The sequence below is a fragment of the Amblyomma maculatum genome, chromosome 9 (assembly GCF_055883805.1).
Source record: "Amblyomma maculatum isolate TAMU_Amacu chromosome 9, ASM5588380v1, whole genome shotgun sequence".
Classification (NCBI taxonomy): Eukaryota; Metazoa; Arthropoda; class Arachnida; order Ixodida; family Ixodidae; genus Amblyomma; species Amblyomma maculatum.
This window is the reverse complement of record NC_139352.1, coordinates 99,224,199-99,241,600: the sequence shown is the minus strand read 5'-3', so window position 1 is coordinate 99,241,600 and position 17,402 is coordinate 99,224,199. Positions and strand designations below refer to the sequence as shown.

The 17,402-nt window shown below is 45.3% G+C and overlaps 1 protein-coding gene and 3 non-coding genes across 4 annotated transcripts; all 4 read right to left on the bottom strand.

Moving 5' to 3' along the window:
- Window positions 1-11,888: 11,888 nt before the first annotated feature.
- On the bottom strand, window positions 11,889-13,042 carry LOC146180024 (uncharacterized). The gene has a single exon (XM_084579922.1). It carries the CDS (start codon window positions 12,834-12,836, stop codon window positions 11,889-11,891), a length of 948 nt encoding a protein of 315 aa, XP_084436048.1. The 5' UTR covers window positions 12,837-13,042.
- A 3,671-nt stretch (window positions 13,043-16,713) lies between these two features.
- On the bottom strand, window positions 16,714-16,785 carry TRNAD-GUC (transfer RNA aspartic acid (anticodon GUC)). The gene has a single exon. It is a non-coding gene; the product is annotated as a tRNA-Asp (tRNA).
- Window positions 16,786-16,852: 67 nt separating this feature from the next.
- On the bottom strand, window positions 16,853-16,924 carry TRNAD-GUC (transfer RNA aspartic acid (anticodon GUC)). The gene has a single exon. It is a non-coding gene; the product is annotated as a tRNA-Asp (tRNA).
- Window positions 16,925-16,992: 68 nt separating this feature from the next.
- On the bottom strand, window positions 16,993-17,064 carry TRNAD-GUC (transfer RNA aspartic acid (anticodon GUC)). The gene has a single exon. It is a non-coding gene; the product is annotated as a tRNA-Asp (tRNA).
- Between the last annotated feature and the right edge of the window lie 338 nt (window positions 17,065-17,402).

Genomic DNA, 17,402 nt, shown 5'->3' with positions numbered 1-17,402 from the left:
GGGGATCGGTTGCGGTAATAACGTAATGCTCTCGTGCTGTGACCGGCCCAGCTGAGCTGCTCGCTTAGTCGTGGGATCAAAACCTAGTCCGAATGTAGTGATGATAATTTCTTTCAAAGTCATTTCAAGATCAAAGGGACAGACGTAGCCTCGAAATGTCACAGACAACGGCCTTGCGCTGTAGTGGAGACCCCACAGCTAGCGCTGTATAAAAGAAAAAGCTAACAAAGAAATAGTTAACAAGAACTATAGAAATATTACCTAAACTACTCTTTTGTAGTCACGAGGAATGGGCTACCACACGTTCTAATTAGCAAAATATTATACTCACACTCATAGCCTTCCAGGAGCCGCTCAAACTTCCCAGCTTGCAGCAGGCTGGTCTCGAGGCAGCCTCATATCCGCAGTGGATCCTACAGCCTCTTCGACGCCATCACAACTGCAACATTGAAAAAACTGGGGGCTAAAGAAATAATTAGTTTGACAGCGTCAGGTGTTTCGTGCGCCATGCATAAGAGCTTTCACTTCACCACTTTTCGGCGCCCTAATGCCTCCTCTCCTTTCACACTTCTCAGTTCAATATTTGCTTCCTTGACATACGCCATCGAGTCTAGGTCTTGTCCTGTGTCATATCACTTCAGTGTCCATGTCACTTCGCCATAATATATCATTCAGCGCGCACTTTCATCGCCTAGCAGCATTGACTATCAAGCATTCCACGTTGCATGAACGTATTTCTGATGCCGCTCCGTGAATTTTACCATCACAGCCGAAGAGCTTTCAGGTGTTCCTGGATATCAGTGAGCACTAATTTAAAGGCGTGCCTCGAGCCTTTAAATTGCTCAGTCAAAACCTGACAATGAGTTCACGTGGGACCTGGACCAAGTTCTTTCCCCTTTAATGGAACGAAATAGTCCCAGGGCTTCTGTCACGACGATTGCGCTACAGTCGCTAAGCTTTTAAATATATATTGGGGAAAACCTAATTATTGCCCTTAAGGCTGTGTTCCTTATTCATGTGCGTACGCTCTCTTCTCATTTAATTCAAAATTGATTAATATATGCCTCAAACGAAAGGGACATTCATCACTGCTTATATACCATGAATGCAAAACCAATTCACCTGATGCCAGTTTAATCCACCTTAATATGAAGTGATCACCCTTATCAACATATAATACATTATAACCCAATTCCACATTAACCAATGTAGTCACACTTAATGGCTCGTAATTCAACGTAATCCATTTGAATCCAAAGTAATTGCTAGTATCAAACGTATTCTGCCCTTTTCAAATTCAAAACCACCTCAGCCCGCTTAATCAACCCTCATCCAACGCAATCGCAATTAATCAAAAGTATTGAATCCTATTAGTCCCTTACTCAAACCAATCCTAATTTCCTTTCAGTGTAATTTTTTCGAACCCTAATTAGACTTTATCCATCGTAATTATCCCTATTGGAGCCATAATCCAACATCACTCAAAATTTTTCCAACTAAACATGCCACGCGGCGCAAGGCATAAAGCGCCACTGCCGCATACGCACCATACAGTGCCTCATATTTTTTTCTTACAGGCTTGTCTAAATTCTGAGGCACCAACATCAGCTTTAAGATCCCACAAGCTGTGCTTTTTGTGTGAAAACAGATATTTCACTTGTGACAAACGTTTGCCTCGTTCAGGCCCCCATACAAATTTAGACGGCAAAAGAGCAGAACCTGTTTAATAGTGCTTTGGTACGCTGTTACAATTTTGAGCAAAGATCTCTGCGTATTTATGTATTTATTCATAAGTACAGCAATCACGACGTGCTGACTTCAGCACGGTAGTACAAGTGTGGTTACAAAAATATGCATTGTACAGTTAATGTACTGAACACTGTATAATAAAGTTGAGAGTACGATATTATGCATAGATTTGTCATAACAAAAATGTATAAAAATAATTGCAACTAAGGTTATAGCAAATAGTTATGGCGGACACTTAACCTCTTTTAAAGGGGCCCTCCAACGCTTGTCTACTATGCTCTAGATGAATTCATTATGTAACGATACTGAAATAAAGACAGTTACAGTAACCGGTACACTAAAACGAAAGATATTGACGTATGAATTTCAAAAACACAAGCAAACTTAAAATTACCCTCAAATCAATTTTCCCAGTCTTTCGCTTTCCTATTTCACTCGCCCATCGACGACGTGCGGCAGGACCAATCGAAGGAGCCTACATGAGCGTATTACTATAAAGTCGCGGATGATCGCTTTTCATGGCTTCCTGGTCGTTGTAACACGTTTTTGATAAAGTTGACGGCGTCTATTCCATGGCTAAGACAGCGTGAGCGCTCGCAGAAATATAGTTAGCAGCTAAGAAACTAGCAGCAGGCAGAGAAAGGAGATATGCTTTTGCCACCATGCACATCGACTATCACGCTTTTCTCGTGAGCCCGCTCTATACCGCGCTTTCTCTCCACCCGCAGGCAACCTCCAACAGCGAGGAGCGACTGGTCATGTTGATTCATTCTTTCTCGCCTAACTTTGACTGCATAGCGACAGGTAGCTGTCCTCGTGTATAGGCCGTGAAACTGATTCAAAGAAGTAGCCCCCACCTCTGTTGTCGCTTTTTGTGTCCTTTGTTTCGCAGTGCATTTGTGCAGAACAAACATGTTGGATTGACATAACATAGAATGCAACAATGCGATAAAATACCCTGCGTAATGGACACAATTTCCAGTGAATTTGCTATTTGTCCAATCGTCAAACGTTCCCTCAGTTGAAGTTGTATCTGTGTCAAAGAAGCGTCACTGTGTATCGACACCGTCAATATTATTACTTTCGCTCTCGACAAAATTAAAGTATTCATTACCGAAATATCTGTGTTACGACCGCTAGCAATATTATCGCCATAACTCACCAATTGCACCAAAAAGGCTACCAACCCGCATATAATGCCCAGCTTAAACCAAGCCCTATGAATGTGCCTGGGTAGCCTATAGGGGTAACTCGAATGCAAGGGTCCTGGCAGTCTGATTCTGATGTCACCCTCCCGTGTGAAAGCAGAGGCTAGAGTTCGCAGCCCCTGCCGAACGTAACGTCACACAACCCTACGTTCAATTGGGGCGCGGCAATGTCAGCTACCGCCTCCATGAACCATGTTCATGATTTCTCGCTCACAATGTCAACAGCGGCAGCGAATTTTCGGAGAACGGGGGCTTACAGCTGTTGGATTAAAAGACCAACCGAATACCAAATAACGCCATAAGGTTAAAGGCCCCGTTCACCGAAAATCTGGCACCAACGACCGGCGTCGGCGTTGTGAGCGAAAAATCACTACCATGGCGCTGGCAGAGAGTAGCTGGCACCTGACGTGACCGTGCACTGACTGGATGTACACTGGTGAGCAGCCTTATCTAGAGCGCGTCTACGGCGCTCTACGGAGTAAGTCAGCGACATCTAACGATAAGCTCTTTGTTTGAGCTGTGCGTCTCGTTCGCATGGGTGGCAAATCAGATGGATGCCTGCTCATCGCTTCATTGCCCAGCCCCCTCTCTGAGAGTACCTTTCATGTCGCTAGGGTCGCATTGGCTGCATTTCTGAGGATGTGGCGGAGGAACATTGGAGAAGCATTAGCCCTGCAGTGGGTATATTCAGGCTGATGATGATAATGACGATTATGACGGTCGCCAGAGCGTCGCGATGCCGCCATGTTTCTCGAGTGTAACAAGACGGTCAGGCAAGCAAGCGAGATTGATAGGGAATTAATGCGCGTTACTGCATACGCACCACTCGCCGCCCCTGTGCTTTATCGTGGAGGAAGTCAAGTTCCTACATCGGTACGGATACGAAATGATGTGTCCATTACAGCTGATAGCCCGCCTAAAAAACTCGCCATCAAACAATACGCCTGCACCGCAGGACGAGAACAGGCACCAAACAACCAACAAGGCCCAGTTCTAGCACTCTTAGCCTGATGCTTGTGTGAAACGCACGATCATCCGGTATAACTTGCAATTGCTTTTGAACCCAGCGATTACCCGATATCACATTGCACTTGCCTAGCCGCTTCGTAATTCTCGCGAAACGCGATGGTAACATTAAGCGCCTACCAGGCGGCACAAAGCGCAAGCACTGACGGGAAATGAGGCCAAGAACCCACGAGCAGGCACTGTTCTGTTTTGGCTGCGCTTGCGCACAGGACGCATAACTGAAATCCATGACCTAATGTTAGATGGCGCGCCCAGCGAAGAGTTCCAATGACCTTACCGCGGAGCACCGTCGGCGCTCTCTGGACAAGGCTGCTCACCACTGTATGGTTGCCTGATTTCACATCTGGCAGGGCCTGCCAACTAGGGCCTCTCCTTTCATATTGGAGGGTGGTTCCAAAATCAGCATGCCAGGATCCTTGCATCCACGTCACTCCTAGTCCATGCAGGTACGCTCATACGGCTTGGTTAAAGTAGGGCTCTATAAGAGGGCTGGTAGCCTATGCTATAGCGTCATATTCTTAAAAGCGGAGCTTGTGTGTCCCCCAATAAATTTATATTAAGCGCAGTGTGCAAAATAGTTGAGTGACGCTTAAAGTGGTTATTCCTCGGTGCTTTGAGGAAATGCCCCTGATATATCGTCACTAACTGCCTCGAGCCCCGGAAATGCTGGATACGATTCCCACTTCACCCTGTGGTCCATTTCAAAGCTGGAGTTCGTGTTCCCAAACAGCGGGCATGAAAACATCCGCCAAAACGAACCTGATAACGACGCTGGGGAGCTCTTCGCCGGTTACGATGACGCCTTGCTTGAACTGCCCGTCGTTTGGAAACCACTGTACCGCCGTGCAGTTTTCTTCTTCATGAAGTCATAATCCATTTGCCCTTCTTCCTCTTTGTCTTAACCTTGGCAATAATTGTCGATGCCTTCCATAAAAAAAAATGGTTCTGATTTAACTCTGGTTAAACCTAGTTTAATTGCGATAGAAACGGGGGAAGCTTCTTTTGCCTGCTACATTATTCCCCTGTCACGCCTTCTCAGTGTAAGGTGCTGCATTATTCGGTACACTTAAGCTCATGCTTTACGGGTATGACGCCAAAACGTAAGTTATCAGCCTTCTTCTCCTTCTTTGTCTTCTTCTCCTCCTCATCGGCTTTTCAAGGTCAAGCGTGGCGTCCGCCGGGGATACGAGACGGCTCGAAACCTGGCACAGTATTACTGTCGCAATAAAATTTTCAGAGCTGCAATAATTGACTCAGATAATGCAGCGTGCACAGCCTCCCTAAATATCGAGAATCGTTCCCTAATGAACCTAGAACATCCTTCTGCTCCAGCTAAGTAGATGCTAGGGGCCCTCAGTGATTGATCAAGGAGAGGAAGTGCAGGGATGACTGTTTAACTTGCGCGGAGCGTGTCTTGAAGCAATCTTGGCGCGAGCGATGACCAGTTGTTTGGGGGAGGGGGGGGGGTGGAAAAACATTTATTCATGACTATTTACCGGAGAGCGTGCACACTGGTTTTAAGGACCAGCCTCTTAAAAATCTGGAAGGGTAGCCTATTTCAGACTTCTAACTCCGCTTCAAGGAGTAACTAGTTTTAGCACAACTTTCTCGGTGGATGGATGAATTATAACAACGTCCACTTTGAAACGTGTTGTTGGCAGTTTCTACAATGCTCGGCTTGTTTTTTTCTTAGATCATGAATGCCGTTATAAACCACTCAATTATTTCACTACTTTAGTTAGGAAATTGTCAGCTCTACGCCTGCGTTATTCTTTTACTTTCAGCCACTATTCACTATTTGCTAACTTGCACCACACATTTTTCACCCTGCCATTAAAGTCTCTAAATACTAAGGAGAGTGACTGCGCCTGCATCGAGATCCGGATGGATATCTTTGCATTCAAGTGCAAATCGTTCAGTTATTTCTATGAATTTACCACACCGAAAATTTGTCGTATTATTTGTTAAATTTCTTTTTGTAGCTTCATGTTCTAAGGAACCCTGCTCTAACTTCAAAAAGGACTGCCTATCGAGTTATCAAGGAAAGATTCCTTCCTTATCTACGTTTTCGAGGTTTAACATATTTCTACATTCTGTTCCTTTTCCAAAGAATATATCCAATTTTTATCGTCTGTATCTTTCACCTACCGTTTGACGCTCTTTAAGTCTCTACCCTTGTACCCTGCATACTTACTGGTTAGTTTCCTAGTTCTTTTCCTCCATGCAGAGTAAACGCTTTTTAGGTACAGGCATATAGATAATCCAGCTGCCTATTTCTTACTGTTCATATTCCTTAGGCTTTTTTATATTTTCCTGCGAGCTTGCCTCATTTCGACAGATGCCCAGTCCATGTTACCTTCTACTGCCTTGTTGATGGTTTTGCAGTGGCACACAGTGCTAATCGTCGAACAGCCCTCTGATTGATTTCTACAGTGCTTCTTACTTGAAGACCAAAACCGCAATCACGAAAGTAAGCCCTGGCATCATAAATTCTTTCTAAATGCACCTTATGCACCTCAGCACCTCACACCTTTTTTATCCCCTCAATGCCCAATGTTTCATTATCCCTTTATCTCTTCGCCCTTTTGTGATAACGTACTGTTCGTTTTTTGTCCTTTTTGCGTATCCCAATCCTTTGTTTATCCACACCACGACATATTTATATTCTCCCACTCTGGGTATTTCATGACCTTGTACATGATTGGTAGAATCATTGAACATCAAACCGGAGTCAATTGCGCTAAAACTGAAGCCTAGTGTCCTCTTGGTCTCCACAAGAATTAACTAGAGTTTCCAAGTGTTATTAGCTATACCCCAGCAGTACAAATTCGTCAGCGTATACATTAAAACGCGGAGGTGCTGTTATACGACTTTCAGCCTAATCTATACGACAGATGAATACCATGATTACTTTCTTATAGCCTACTTTCCATATTTGCTGAAAGCTGTGGCGCCATCTATAACCAGCCAATAAAGTTTATCCGCTATTGGCGTCATTGAATAAAAATTTATGCATGCATTGAATTTTGAGAATCGCTTATTTCTTTCTTCTTTTATTTTTCTTTTCTCTCGTAATTCTCTCCTACGGCTGTTACGTATAATAATTTTGGCACTCCATCTCCTTTACTCATTTTATTTTTCCTTTGGTCATGGATTTATCAACAGTTTCGAGGAATATTAACTGCTTGGGAGAAATGGCCGCTGCATTCTCATGATCCAGATCTTTCGGCGAAAAATACCAGTCAGCTTACGATTATTCATTCACTACGCCACAAATTTACGAATACCTTTTTTTTTTAAACAAAGTTTTCGTACATGATGGTTTAGTATATGGAGACAAAGGAGTAGAGATTATTTTTGCTATGATCGCTAAAGTTTACACCGGAAAATATTTCCAGCCAGAATATAGCGAAATAGAGTTTGGATTCCTGCAAAACAAAAAAAATGAGGGGACATTAAGCTCCGGCGTTAATGGTATGATGCGACAGTGTTTCACAAACATGGATGACGTTTTTCAGTTTGTAATTTTTTTTACTCAATTTTCTATACATCAATACTTAGCAGACGAAAACGTTGGCTTTCCATTCTGAGCAGTTGGACACATTTAAAAGCAATTTTCTTTTTTTTCTTAATTATTGGCATTATTTTATAGATTAGTTACGTCTCTAAATTTTCAGTTAGCCTCCGCAAACATTGGCTTCTCATTCAGAGCATTTTGGCACCTTTGAAACACCATTTTTCAAATTACACATTTTTCAATCGTTTGCACATATAATTTTTTTAATTACGCATTCTAAATGTTTGCAATCAGCATCATCAAGGATTGGCTTTTCGTTCTGAACATTTTGAGACCTTTGAAAAGCAATTTAAAACTTTTTTCATTTTTAATATTCTAATTAATTAATTAATCAATTACAGTGGCTTCGTTACAGGTCATCATCTATCACATATAATAAATAATCAATCCATAACCACAAATCATTATGACACCATGTTTACGAGACCCCGGATTATTCCTGACACGCGGTGTCCACTACTAGCACTATGCCGACGGCTTTTCGACCAATTGAGCTGTATAATCTGTAGTGTAATATAAATTTTGTGGAGCATGAAGAGTTTTCAATACACTGAAAAAATGTTTTCGAGCGAAGAAAAAATTCTACTTGCTTCTTTTGTTTTCAATCCTTCAAGTTATTGCGTGAGAGGAAAACAAACCTACCCCAAGGCGCCGGCACTGGCGCCCTACATGTCCAACCCGACTGCATCGAAGACATAGTGGAGGTATCCATGGGATAAACTAAACTAATGCCTGCACCCCTTTAGCATTAACAGTGCGAGGAAGTGCGCTTGCTGACACTCACGCCTTGAGCGTGACGGAGATATCCGTTTCTATATGCTCCATCTCTGGGCACCGCCACTTCTCACGCTCCACAAATTCAATCGTTCCAAAAGGCAAGCGCTTCCACAATCCTCCGGTGCTCCAATAGCGGGGATGCCAAAGGAGCTTAACCTTGACATTCTTTGTATCCGGGTCGGACACCATGCACTTCAGTCCTTTCAAAGGAACTTTGCTTTGTTAACTAGCTTCTGCTAAGAAGAACTACCCTAGTAGGTAACCATCCACACGTGGCTTACTTGGTATTTACAAATGCACAATATTTCTTGAGGTCCAAAATCTGTGCGAGTCCGTCTCGAACGTCAGGTGCTGGGTACGGGCAATCCTTAAGGTCAGCATACAGGAAAGCGGTATTAAGGATAACATCTACGATGGGCAGGCGTGAAAGGATAACTTTGCACGAGTCTAGAATCTTGAGAAGTCGAAAAATATCGGTCAACGGCCGATGCGCTGTTTCCAGAATGGGGCATTCTAAAGAACAGCCGCACAGAACGGCTTCTTCTTCTTCCTCCTCCACGATACTAACGAGGAGGCGCAGGGAAGCCGGCAAACCATTGAACAGAGATGACACAGAAGGCTAAAATAGAAATAAAAACTAAGCTCCGCGTCCGGGAGTCGAACCCGCGTCTCCCGCGTCGAAGGCGGTGATGCTGGCCACTATACAGAAATATTTTTTTTCTTAATGCCTAATTTATTATCAGACTTTACACGTAAAGTATATTACTCCACACACACACACACACAGAATAATACGCGACAAATACACAACATGGGTTACAATCTCGCTAATTGGGCTGGGTGATCGATTATAACTCAGTCATTTGCAGCAACACTTTAATTCTCGGAAGCCACCTAGGCACTTCATCTTGCGTTTTTAAAACTGGCAAAAAACACTGGCAACGGCTTCGCGAAAATACTCCCGTATTTTCCTCGCATCAACGTCTGCATGCCTGAAAGCTATTCTGTATCGCCAGATAAAATGCAGATGATCATGTCAAGCGGTAGCCCATCATAATATTGAATCGGTAAAAATCGAATTCCGAATGCATCCACGGGTAGGTAGGTATTTTTCAATTGTTCGTTGTAGAACGTCACAGAAGAAAAGAAAGAAAAACGAAGCTCCCCGACGGGAAATCAAACCCCGGTCACCCGCGTGACAGGCAGGGATACTGTCCACTATACCTTTTTTTTCTTTATTGCATGAATTGGTACAAATACATCAAAGATAGTGGTTGCCATGCCCCTTGGCTGAAAACCGTGTCTAATGGACTTTCATTACCACAAGTTCGCCCATCCTACTCAAGACCTCCTCCGCAACGTCTTGCTGCTTCAAAATTTCTTTTAGTTTATACACTTGTTCAACAAAATAATCACATACAGATCGTGCATCGACATCACAGTGTCTATAAGCCATCCTACTCCTCCAAATACTGTGAAGGCCCAATAGCATGATGAGGTCATACTGAAAATCATTATTAACAGTTGTCAAGTACCGAATTCCACGCGGCGTCAATGGCAGGTCTTTTTAAGTGTCCTTTGTAACACATCCCAGTAAAACACCGCATCCCAAGAATCCAGGAACACGTGCTCAACTGTTTCAGGTTTCCTACATAGTAGACAGTTTGAGCCCCAAGGTACAAAAAGGCCCTTTTCTTCCATCCATGTTTTGACTGGGAGGGTTCCTGTATGCAATTTAAGAAATAATGTTTTTACGCCCAGTGCAACAGTCATGTTCTTAACTCGCTTGAGTGCGTCTTTCCCTGGGCCTTCACAAAATAAGGTTCTGTACAATGGAGCTGGGAAAAATTGTGAAATAAGATCCTTGTACAGCCGCTTAGGTGGTACCGTCGCTAAATACTCTACAGAGTGCCGCACGCGCAGCAACCTGAACGACCACACCACTTCTCGCGAGAAGCGTGACACAGTGTATCCCAGAGCAGAGCATGAAGAGACTATAAACTCTGGAATTGCACCGGATAGCATGATTTGCATAAAGGTTCTCAGGAATGCATCTTTTTGGTCACGTAGGAAACAAAACCTTAAAACCATCTGCCGCACATATAGATGCATTAGAGACAACCCTCCGTTTTTAACTCGCCGAAAGAGATTATCTCTGCTAATTCGTTCCCAGTTGGACGACCAAATAAAGACCGCAAAATACACGATGGAACCTTTGTATTCGAGCACAATGCAATACTTGAAGTAAATACATTATTCTTGCCACCAAAAAGGTATTGCATACAGTCGCACGGGCGAAAATAGAGAGGTTACGTCCCATCCATCATTTCGTCCTTTCCCGTATTTTTCCGCTTTTTCATTCCAGTAATTCGTATTTTCCCCGTATTTGTCCAAAGGGACTCCAAAATAAACTCCGGGCTTTGTAGCATATCTTACTCCACAGAATATTCCCGGTTTTTCTTCCCATTCCCCGTGCCAGACTCCAGTCTGGCACGGGGAACAGCACTACCAGTCTGCCTGCAATACCTTTGTGTTACTTTCAAAGCTTCCGAAACGCTTTCGCGGTCTTCAAAAAAAAGCGCCACATCATCTGCGTATGCCAATATTTTCACTTCACATACTCCCAGCTTAAAACCACGGATGTATTCGTTAACAGGTATTCTACACAATGGTTCCAAATATATAGCAAAGAGGAGAGGAGACAGTGGACATCCCTGCCGCACAGATGCTCTTACATCAATTCTTTCAGATAACACAGTTAATCATAAGGCGTGTAGAACATGAATAAGCCATTTTAACTCCTTTCAGTACAACGGCATCAACACCAATATGTCCCAACGAACAGTACAATATTGCATCAGACACACGATCAAATGCTTTTTCAAAATCAACTTGAACCATGGCTATCCTGGTTAGGGCATCGCAGCACTCGAACACACTACGCACTACATGAATATTGTTACGAAGCGGCAAGCCGATGAAGACAGGAGACAGAACATGACCGATGACGATGGTACATGACGTTTAATGAATGTTCGTGGGCCTAGCGCGAGCGCTCCTGCCCGCGCCACTGCCCGCTTCTTCTTCCTTGTCGTCCGTAACAATATTATTAAATATGCTTCTGGTCTTAATTCCACATGTTTGATGAGGTCCAACAATATCTTTTATAATCTATTGCAATCTCTTTGGTAACACCTTCATCAGAATTTTATAATTAACATTTGTTAACGTGATCGGTCTATAGCTTGTAACTTTTAAAAGCATGGCTGGCTCATCAGTCTTGGGAACCAAGAGCGTGGAGGCGCAGGGAAGACGGCAAGCGCTGTTCTGAAATAGCGCAGAATGCAAAGCAGAAACAAAAACTAAGCTCCCCGTCGGGGAATCGAACCCCGGTCTCCCGCGTGACAGGCGGGGATACTGGCCACTATACCAACTTTTTTTTTCTTTATTGCAGGTCCTCGGCTTTCACAAAACAAAGACAAAAAAACACAAAATATGTACACAGTTATACAAGAAGCGAAATCCCCAAGAGAGGACCAGGCTTTGTCACATTAAAATTCTCTGAGTGTTGTCAAAGGCATTAGCCTTGAGAGCCACTCAGGGACAGGATTCCGTATCTTCTGTATTTCTACAAACTTGCAGATGCTCTCTCGAAAATATATACGCGCTGGACGCGCTTCGGGGTCACAGTAGTACCCGGCCATATGAGAGCGCCATATACTGTGGAGGCCCACCAGCATGACTAAATCGAACGGGATCCCACCCTCATTTTTTGTTGGCAAGTACCTAATTCCGTGTGAATGCAACGGGAGCTGTTTCTTCATGGTCCTCTGTAGCACGTCCCAAAAATAAACCCCTACCCAACAGTGCAAAAAAACATGGTCTATGGTCTCCGGCTGCTTGCAGATTAAGCAGTTTGGTCCCCACGGTAGAAACATCTCTTTTTCTTCCAAAAAAGATTTGACGGGTAAAGTTTCAGTGTGCACTTTAAAGAAAAAACTCTTGACTTCCGGCGATACATTCATTTTTTTAACCCTTTGCAACACATTACCGCCGGGGCCTCCACAGTACAAGGCCCTGTACAACGGCACCGGAAAGATATCATCGCACACATCTCTGTACAACGTTTTCCTTGTTACGCTGCTCAAATATTCCCTTGAAAACCGAGTAGTTAAGAATCTGACGCTGGTTACTATCTCTCGGAAATAACCAAAAATGCCTCCTGTCATGCATTTTGTTGCAACTACATACTCTGGCAAGGCTCGCCCTAGCCTTACTTGGCACACTGTGCGCAGGAAAGGATCTTCAACATCACGGAAAAACAAAAATCTGTTTACCAGTTGCCTCACAAATAAGTGTCCCAGCCCTAGGCCTCCGTCTTTGTCCCGTCTGAACAAGTTTGTCCGCATGCACCTTTCCCAGCTAGAGGCCCATACAAAAACCACAAAAATACGATGTACCTTTTGTATGTTAATTCGCGAGCAGTGGAGCACTTGCATCACATACCACAGTTTACTAATAAAAAACAGGTTACACACAGTGGCTCTTGCAAACACGGATAAATGAGTACCTTTCCACTTTTCTGCTTTTTCTTGTGTCTCTTGTGCCTGCACCTTCCAATACTGTTCAGTATCTCTGTAAAATTCCAACGGGACTCCAAGGTACTTTACAGGGGTCGTACACCAGGTCACATTAGCGAAAGTGTGAGGAGTATCCGACCATTCTCCGTGCCAGAACCCCACGCACTTTCCCCAGTTAACCTTGCTTCCCGTGACCAAACTAAATCTTTTAACACCTTCTACCGCACCGCTAATGCTATCCTTTGTGACACAGAAAATTGCTACATCATCTGCATATGCTACGACTTTCACTTCCGCTTCATGCAGCCGAAAACCATGAACAGCATTATTCTGTATTATGTGCAAGCACAAAGTTTCAACATACATACAAAACAAGAGCGGACTGAGGGGGCAACCCTGACGCACCGAACGTTCCACGTTAATGGGGGCCCCCAACGATTTAATAACAATTAACTTTGTAGTGCAGTGTCGGTACGCCATGGCCACACCCTCAGTAATATTAGAACCTACATTGATATGATCTAAGATAGAAAACAAAATCTCATGAGCAACACAGTCAAACGCTTTTTCAAGATCTAGCTGGAGAAATGCCACAGGTACCCCAGTGACGCCGCTACACTCCAGCACACACCTTGCTTTATGAATATTGTAAGCAATAGACCTGTTCTTTATGCCACATGTTTGATGAGGGCCAACAATTTCTTTAATAACGCTCTGAAGCCTCGCCGCCAACACTTTCATGAATATTTTATAATCGACGTTCGTTAGTGAGATCGGCCTATATGCAGTAACCTGTCTGAGTTTTATAGGATCATCTGTTTTAGCGATGAGGACTGTATGGGCCGCACCGTAAGACGGGGGCAACTCCTTACGATCATAGGCATCATTAAACAGCAAAGTCAAAAGTGGGGTTAATTCTGTTTTAAACGCTTTGTAAAAAGCTGCACTTAACCCATCTGGGCCAGGAGACTTTCCCGGGTTCAAGTTCTCTATTGCTCGTTCAACTTCTTTTTCACTAATTCGCCTCTCCAAGCTTTCCTTCCAGGATTCATCGAGCCTAGGCATAGCGCCGAGAAACTCGCCTTTAAATCTGTGCACGTCAACTTCATGTTGTGCGAAGAACGCCTGATACTAATCAAAGAAAGCATGATGGATGCGATCGCTATCGGTCACTACCCCACCCGCTCCTTCGATCTCCTGAATTTCGTTGCGTCGAGCGTGCGCTTTTTCCATTTCTAAAGCCCGCTTAGTGGGCGTCTCCCCTGCAACCAATTCTTCCGCTCTCGCCCTCACTATCGCCCCTCGATATCGGTCTTCCTCGATAAGGTCAAGCTTTTGCTTTGTTTTCTTAATATCTTCCTTACCTATGCCAGGCGTTTTACATTCCTGCGCCAACAATTTTTCAAGTATATCTCTCAGCTGTTTTTCCTGTAATCTTTCCTGGTGCTTTAGCAAAGTAGACCGCTTAAATTCTTAAATTTTTCTTTGGCTAGTACCCACTGGAGCCCGATTTGGTTTTGACACTCATTTACTATTTTGGTAATTTTTTCCGTCACATACTCAGTGAAAATTTGGTCTTTTAGCAGTTTACAATTTAATTTCCACAGCTCCCATGAAAATCCACTGGCTCGCTTCCTTTTGCCTAGAGTGCATATCACTGCACAATGATCTGAAAAGGCCACTGGTAAAACTCGGTATTTTTGACACTTTGGAATTAAGTCCAGTGACATATAAATCCTGTCGAGGCGAGCATGACTAATACCTTGAAAGTGGGTGTATTGCACACTACGTTCACCGTCTAAACACTCCGCCACATCATCTAATGCATATTCATCTATCAGCCGTGACAATAAGTCTGTACTTCTGTCCCTGAAGGCTCGGGTGCTGCTTTTATCGCGAGCCGCCAGAACACAATTGAAATCGCCCATGAGCACTATCTGTTTCTCACTAGAGCAGTAATATTTCAGGCTCTCAAAAAAGGAACACCTATCCTCCAATTCATTAGGTGCATAAACACAGATAACCCGCCATTCTATATTCTCAAAACCGAAATCACAAATCACGTATCGCCCTGTCTCTCCGGAAGCATAAGTCTGTACGTTAAGTCCAGGCAACTTTTTTACAAGAAGGACGCACCCGGCAGAAGTTCCGACTGCATGGCTCACAACGGCATAATACTTCGACGTGAAGCGCTGCACCATGCTCCCGGTCTCTTCCTCTCCATCGACTTTGGCCTCTTGAACGGCTAGCACATCTATAAAGCTATAAGGCGCAACACCTGGCTCTGCTTTTTCTTCGTTGCTAACCCTCTAACATTAAGCGACCCGAATGTCAGAGCAGGGGTTGGATCCATTTTAAAATAGAGTGAAGAGACCGAGAGCATTTGCGCTCACCTTTCGCGTCTAGCACCCGGCTAGACTCCTTTGTTTCCGCCGCAGCCCTCCTGTGCGGCTGCATGGTCTTGCAGCGGCGGTGGCTTATCGCTGGCCCGCTTGTCCCCCAGAAAGTTCGGCTTCGCTCTGAGAGAGGACCGCCGGGACTGGACCGTTTTCGTAGGCGGCTCCTCAACGCTTGACGCTTTTGTTTTGTCCTCTCCATCACCAGTCTGGGCGTGAGGCCGTTTGGCCGAGACATTGCCCGCACGAACATTACACTGTTGCTGTTGCTCCTCGCTGCTCGTCGTGGCCATCATCACGGGTTCCATAGCTGCCAAAAAGCTATCTTCCTTCTCCTCAGTATCAGCCCAGTCCGCTGCCGAGTCTTTTTCTTCAGGTTGCCTCTCTGCCTCACTTCACACGTTTGTGTTTCTGCTAGAAGTCCCAGAAGAGACAGTCGTCGCTTCCGGCTTGCCTACTTCCTCGACTCCTTTCGCCGCTTCCTCCGCCTCTGATACGTCCATCTGGTGTTCAGCTATCTCCTCCGTCGATGCGAGCCCCCTGGCCACCACATATGTACGGACACACTCACTGTCGACGTGGCCGTAACGCCTGCATTTCGAACACCGGGGCACCTTGCATTTTCGTCTAACGTGACCGCTACCACGGCACCGCAGGCACTGCATAGGCCGACCAGGCACCACAACGAGGGCCAGCTCACCGGCGACTCGCAGCTGGTGAGGTAGGTCATCGGTCTTAATACCAGGTTTCAGTTTCAGGAGAACTGTTCTCGTTGTTGACCCCTTCTCTTTGACACCTTGGACGCGCCACCGCTCCCGGGTCACCTCGGTTACGTTACCGAAAGCAGCAAAGGCCGTCCGGATGTCGTCGTCGGCCACACCGTGCAACATCCAGTTCAGCCGCAGCTTCACCTGTTGGTCCTCTGGGTCTATGATGATGCAGCGACGTCCCTTTACTTCTACTTGTTTCAAAGCAGCCAGCTTCTTCGTTGCTTCAGCGCTGCTGAGCGTGACAGCCCAAACGTGGTTAATCTGGTACGCCCCCAACGCCACAACATCGGGGAGCGCACCAACGTTGGCGAGGGCATCGCGAAAATCTTCCACTTTGTACGGCCTATTGCGCACGTCGCCGTGCAAAAACACGGTGTTTAAAACAACACGTCCTGTAGGCAGCGTCGGCAAAATCAACTCATAGTCCTTATCATCCGTATCAAGATTCCTGTTTCCGCGGCCGGCAAGGGCCGCTGTCGCCGCTCCGCTGGAGCTCATGATTCTGCGACCGTCCCGCTCGGTGGCCGGAAGTAGAATGATACTGGCCACTATACTAACGAGGAGGTGCAAGAAAGACGGCAAGCGCTGTTCTGAAATGGCGCAAAATGCAAGAAAGAAACAAAATCTAAGCTCCCCGTCGGGGAATCGAACCCCGGTCTCCCGCGTGACAGGCGGGGATACTGGCCACTATACTAACGAGGAGGTGTAAGGAAGACGGCAAGCGCTGTTCTGAAATGGCGCAAAATGCAAGAAAGAAACAAAAACTAAGCTCCCCGTCGGGGAATTGAACCCCGGTCTCACGCGTGACAGGCGGGGATACTGGCCACTATACTAACGAGGAGGTGCAAGAAAGACGGCAAGCGCTGTTCTGAAATGGCACAAAATGCAAGAAAGAAACAAAAACATAAGCTCCCCGTCGGGGAATCGAACCCCGGTCTCCCGCGTGACAGGCGGGGATACTGGCCACTATACTAACGAGGAGGTGGAAGAAAGACGGCAAGCGCTGTTCTGAAATGGCGCAAAATGCAAGAAAGAAACGAAAACTAAGCTCCCCGTCGGTGAATCGATCCCCGGTCTCCCGCGTGACAGGCGGGGATACTGGCCACTATACTAACGAGGAGGTGGAAGAAAGACGGCAAGCGCTGTTCTGAAATGGCGCAGAATGCAAGAAAGAAACAAGAACTAAGCTCCCCGTCGGGGAATCGAACCCCGGTCTCTCGCGTGACAGGCGGGGATACTGGCCACTATACTAACGAGGAAGTGCAAGAAAGACGGCAAGCGCTGTTCTGAAATGGCGCAAAATGCAAGAAAGAAACAAA

What these genes read in the sequence shown, in the direction of transcription:
- LOC146180024 (XM_084579922.1), bottom strand. Translation starts at nt 12,836, where the DNA reads ATGCAAGTGCTCCACTGCTCGCGAATTAACATACAAAAGGTACATCGT.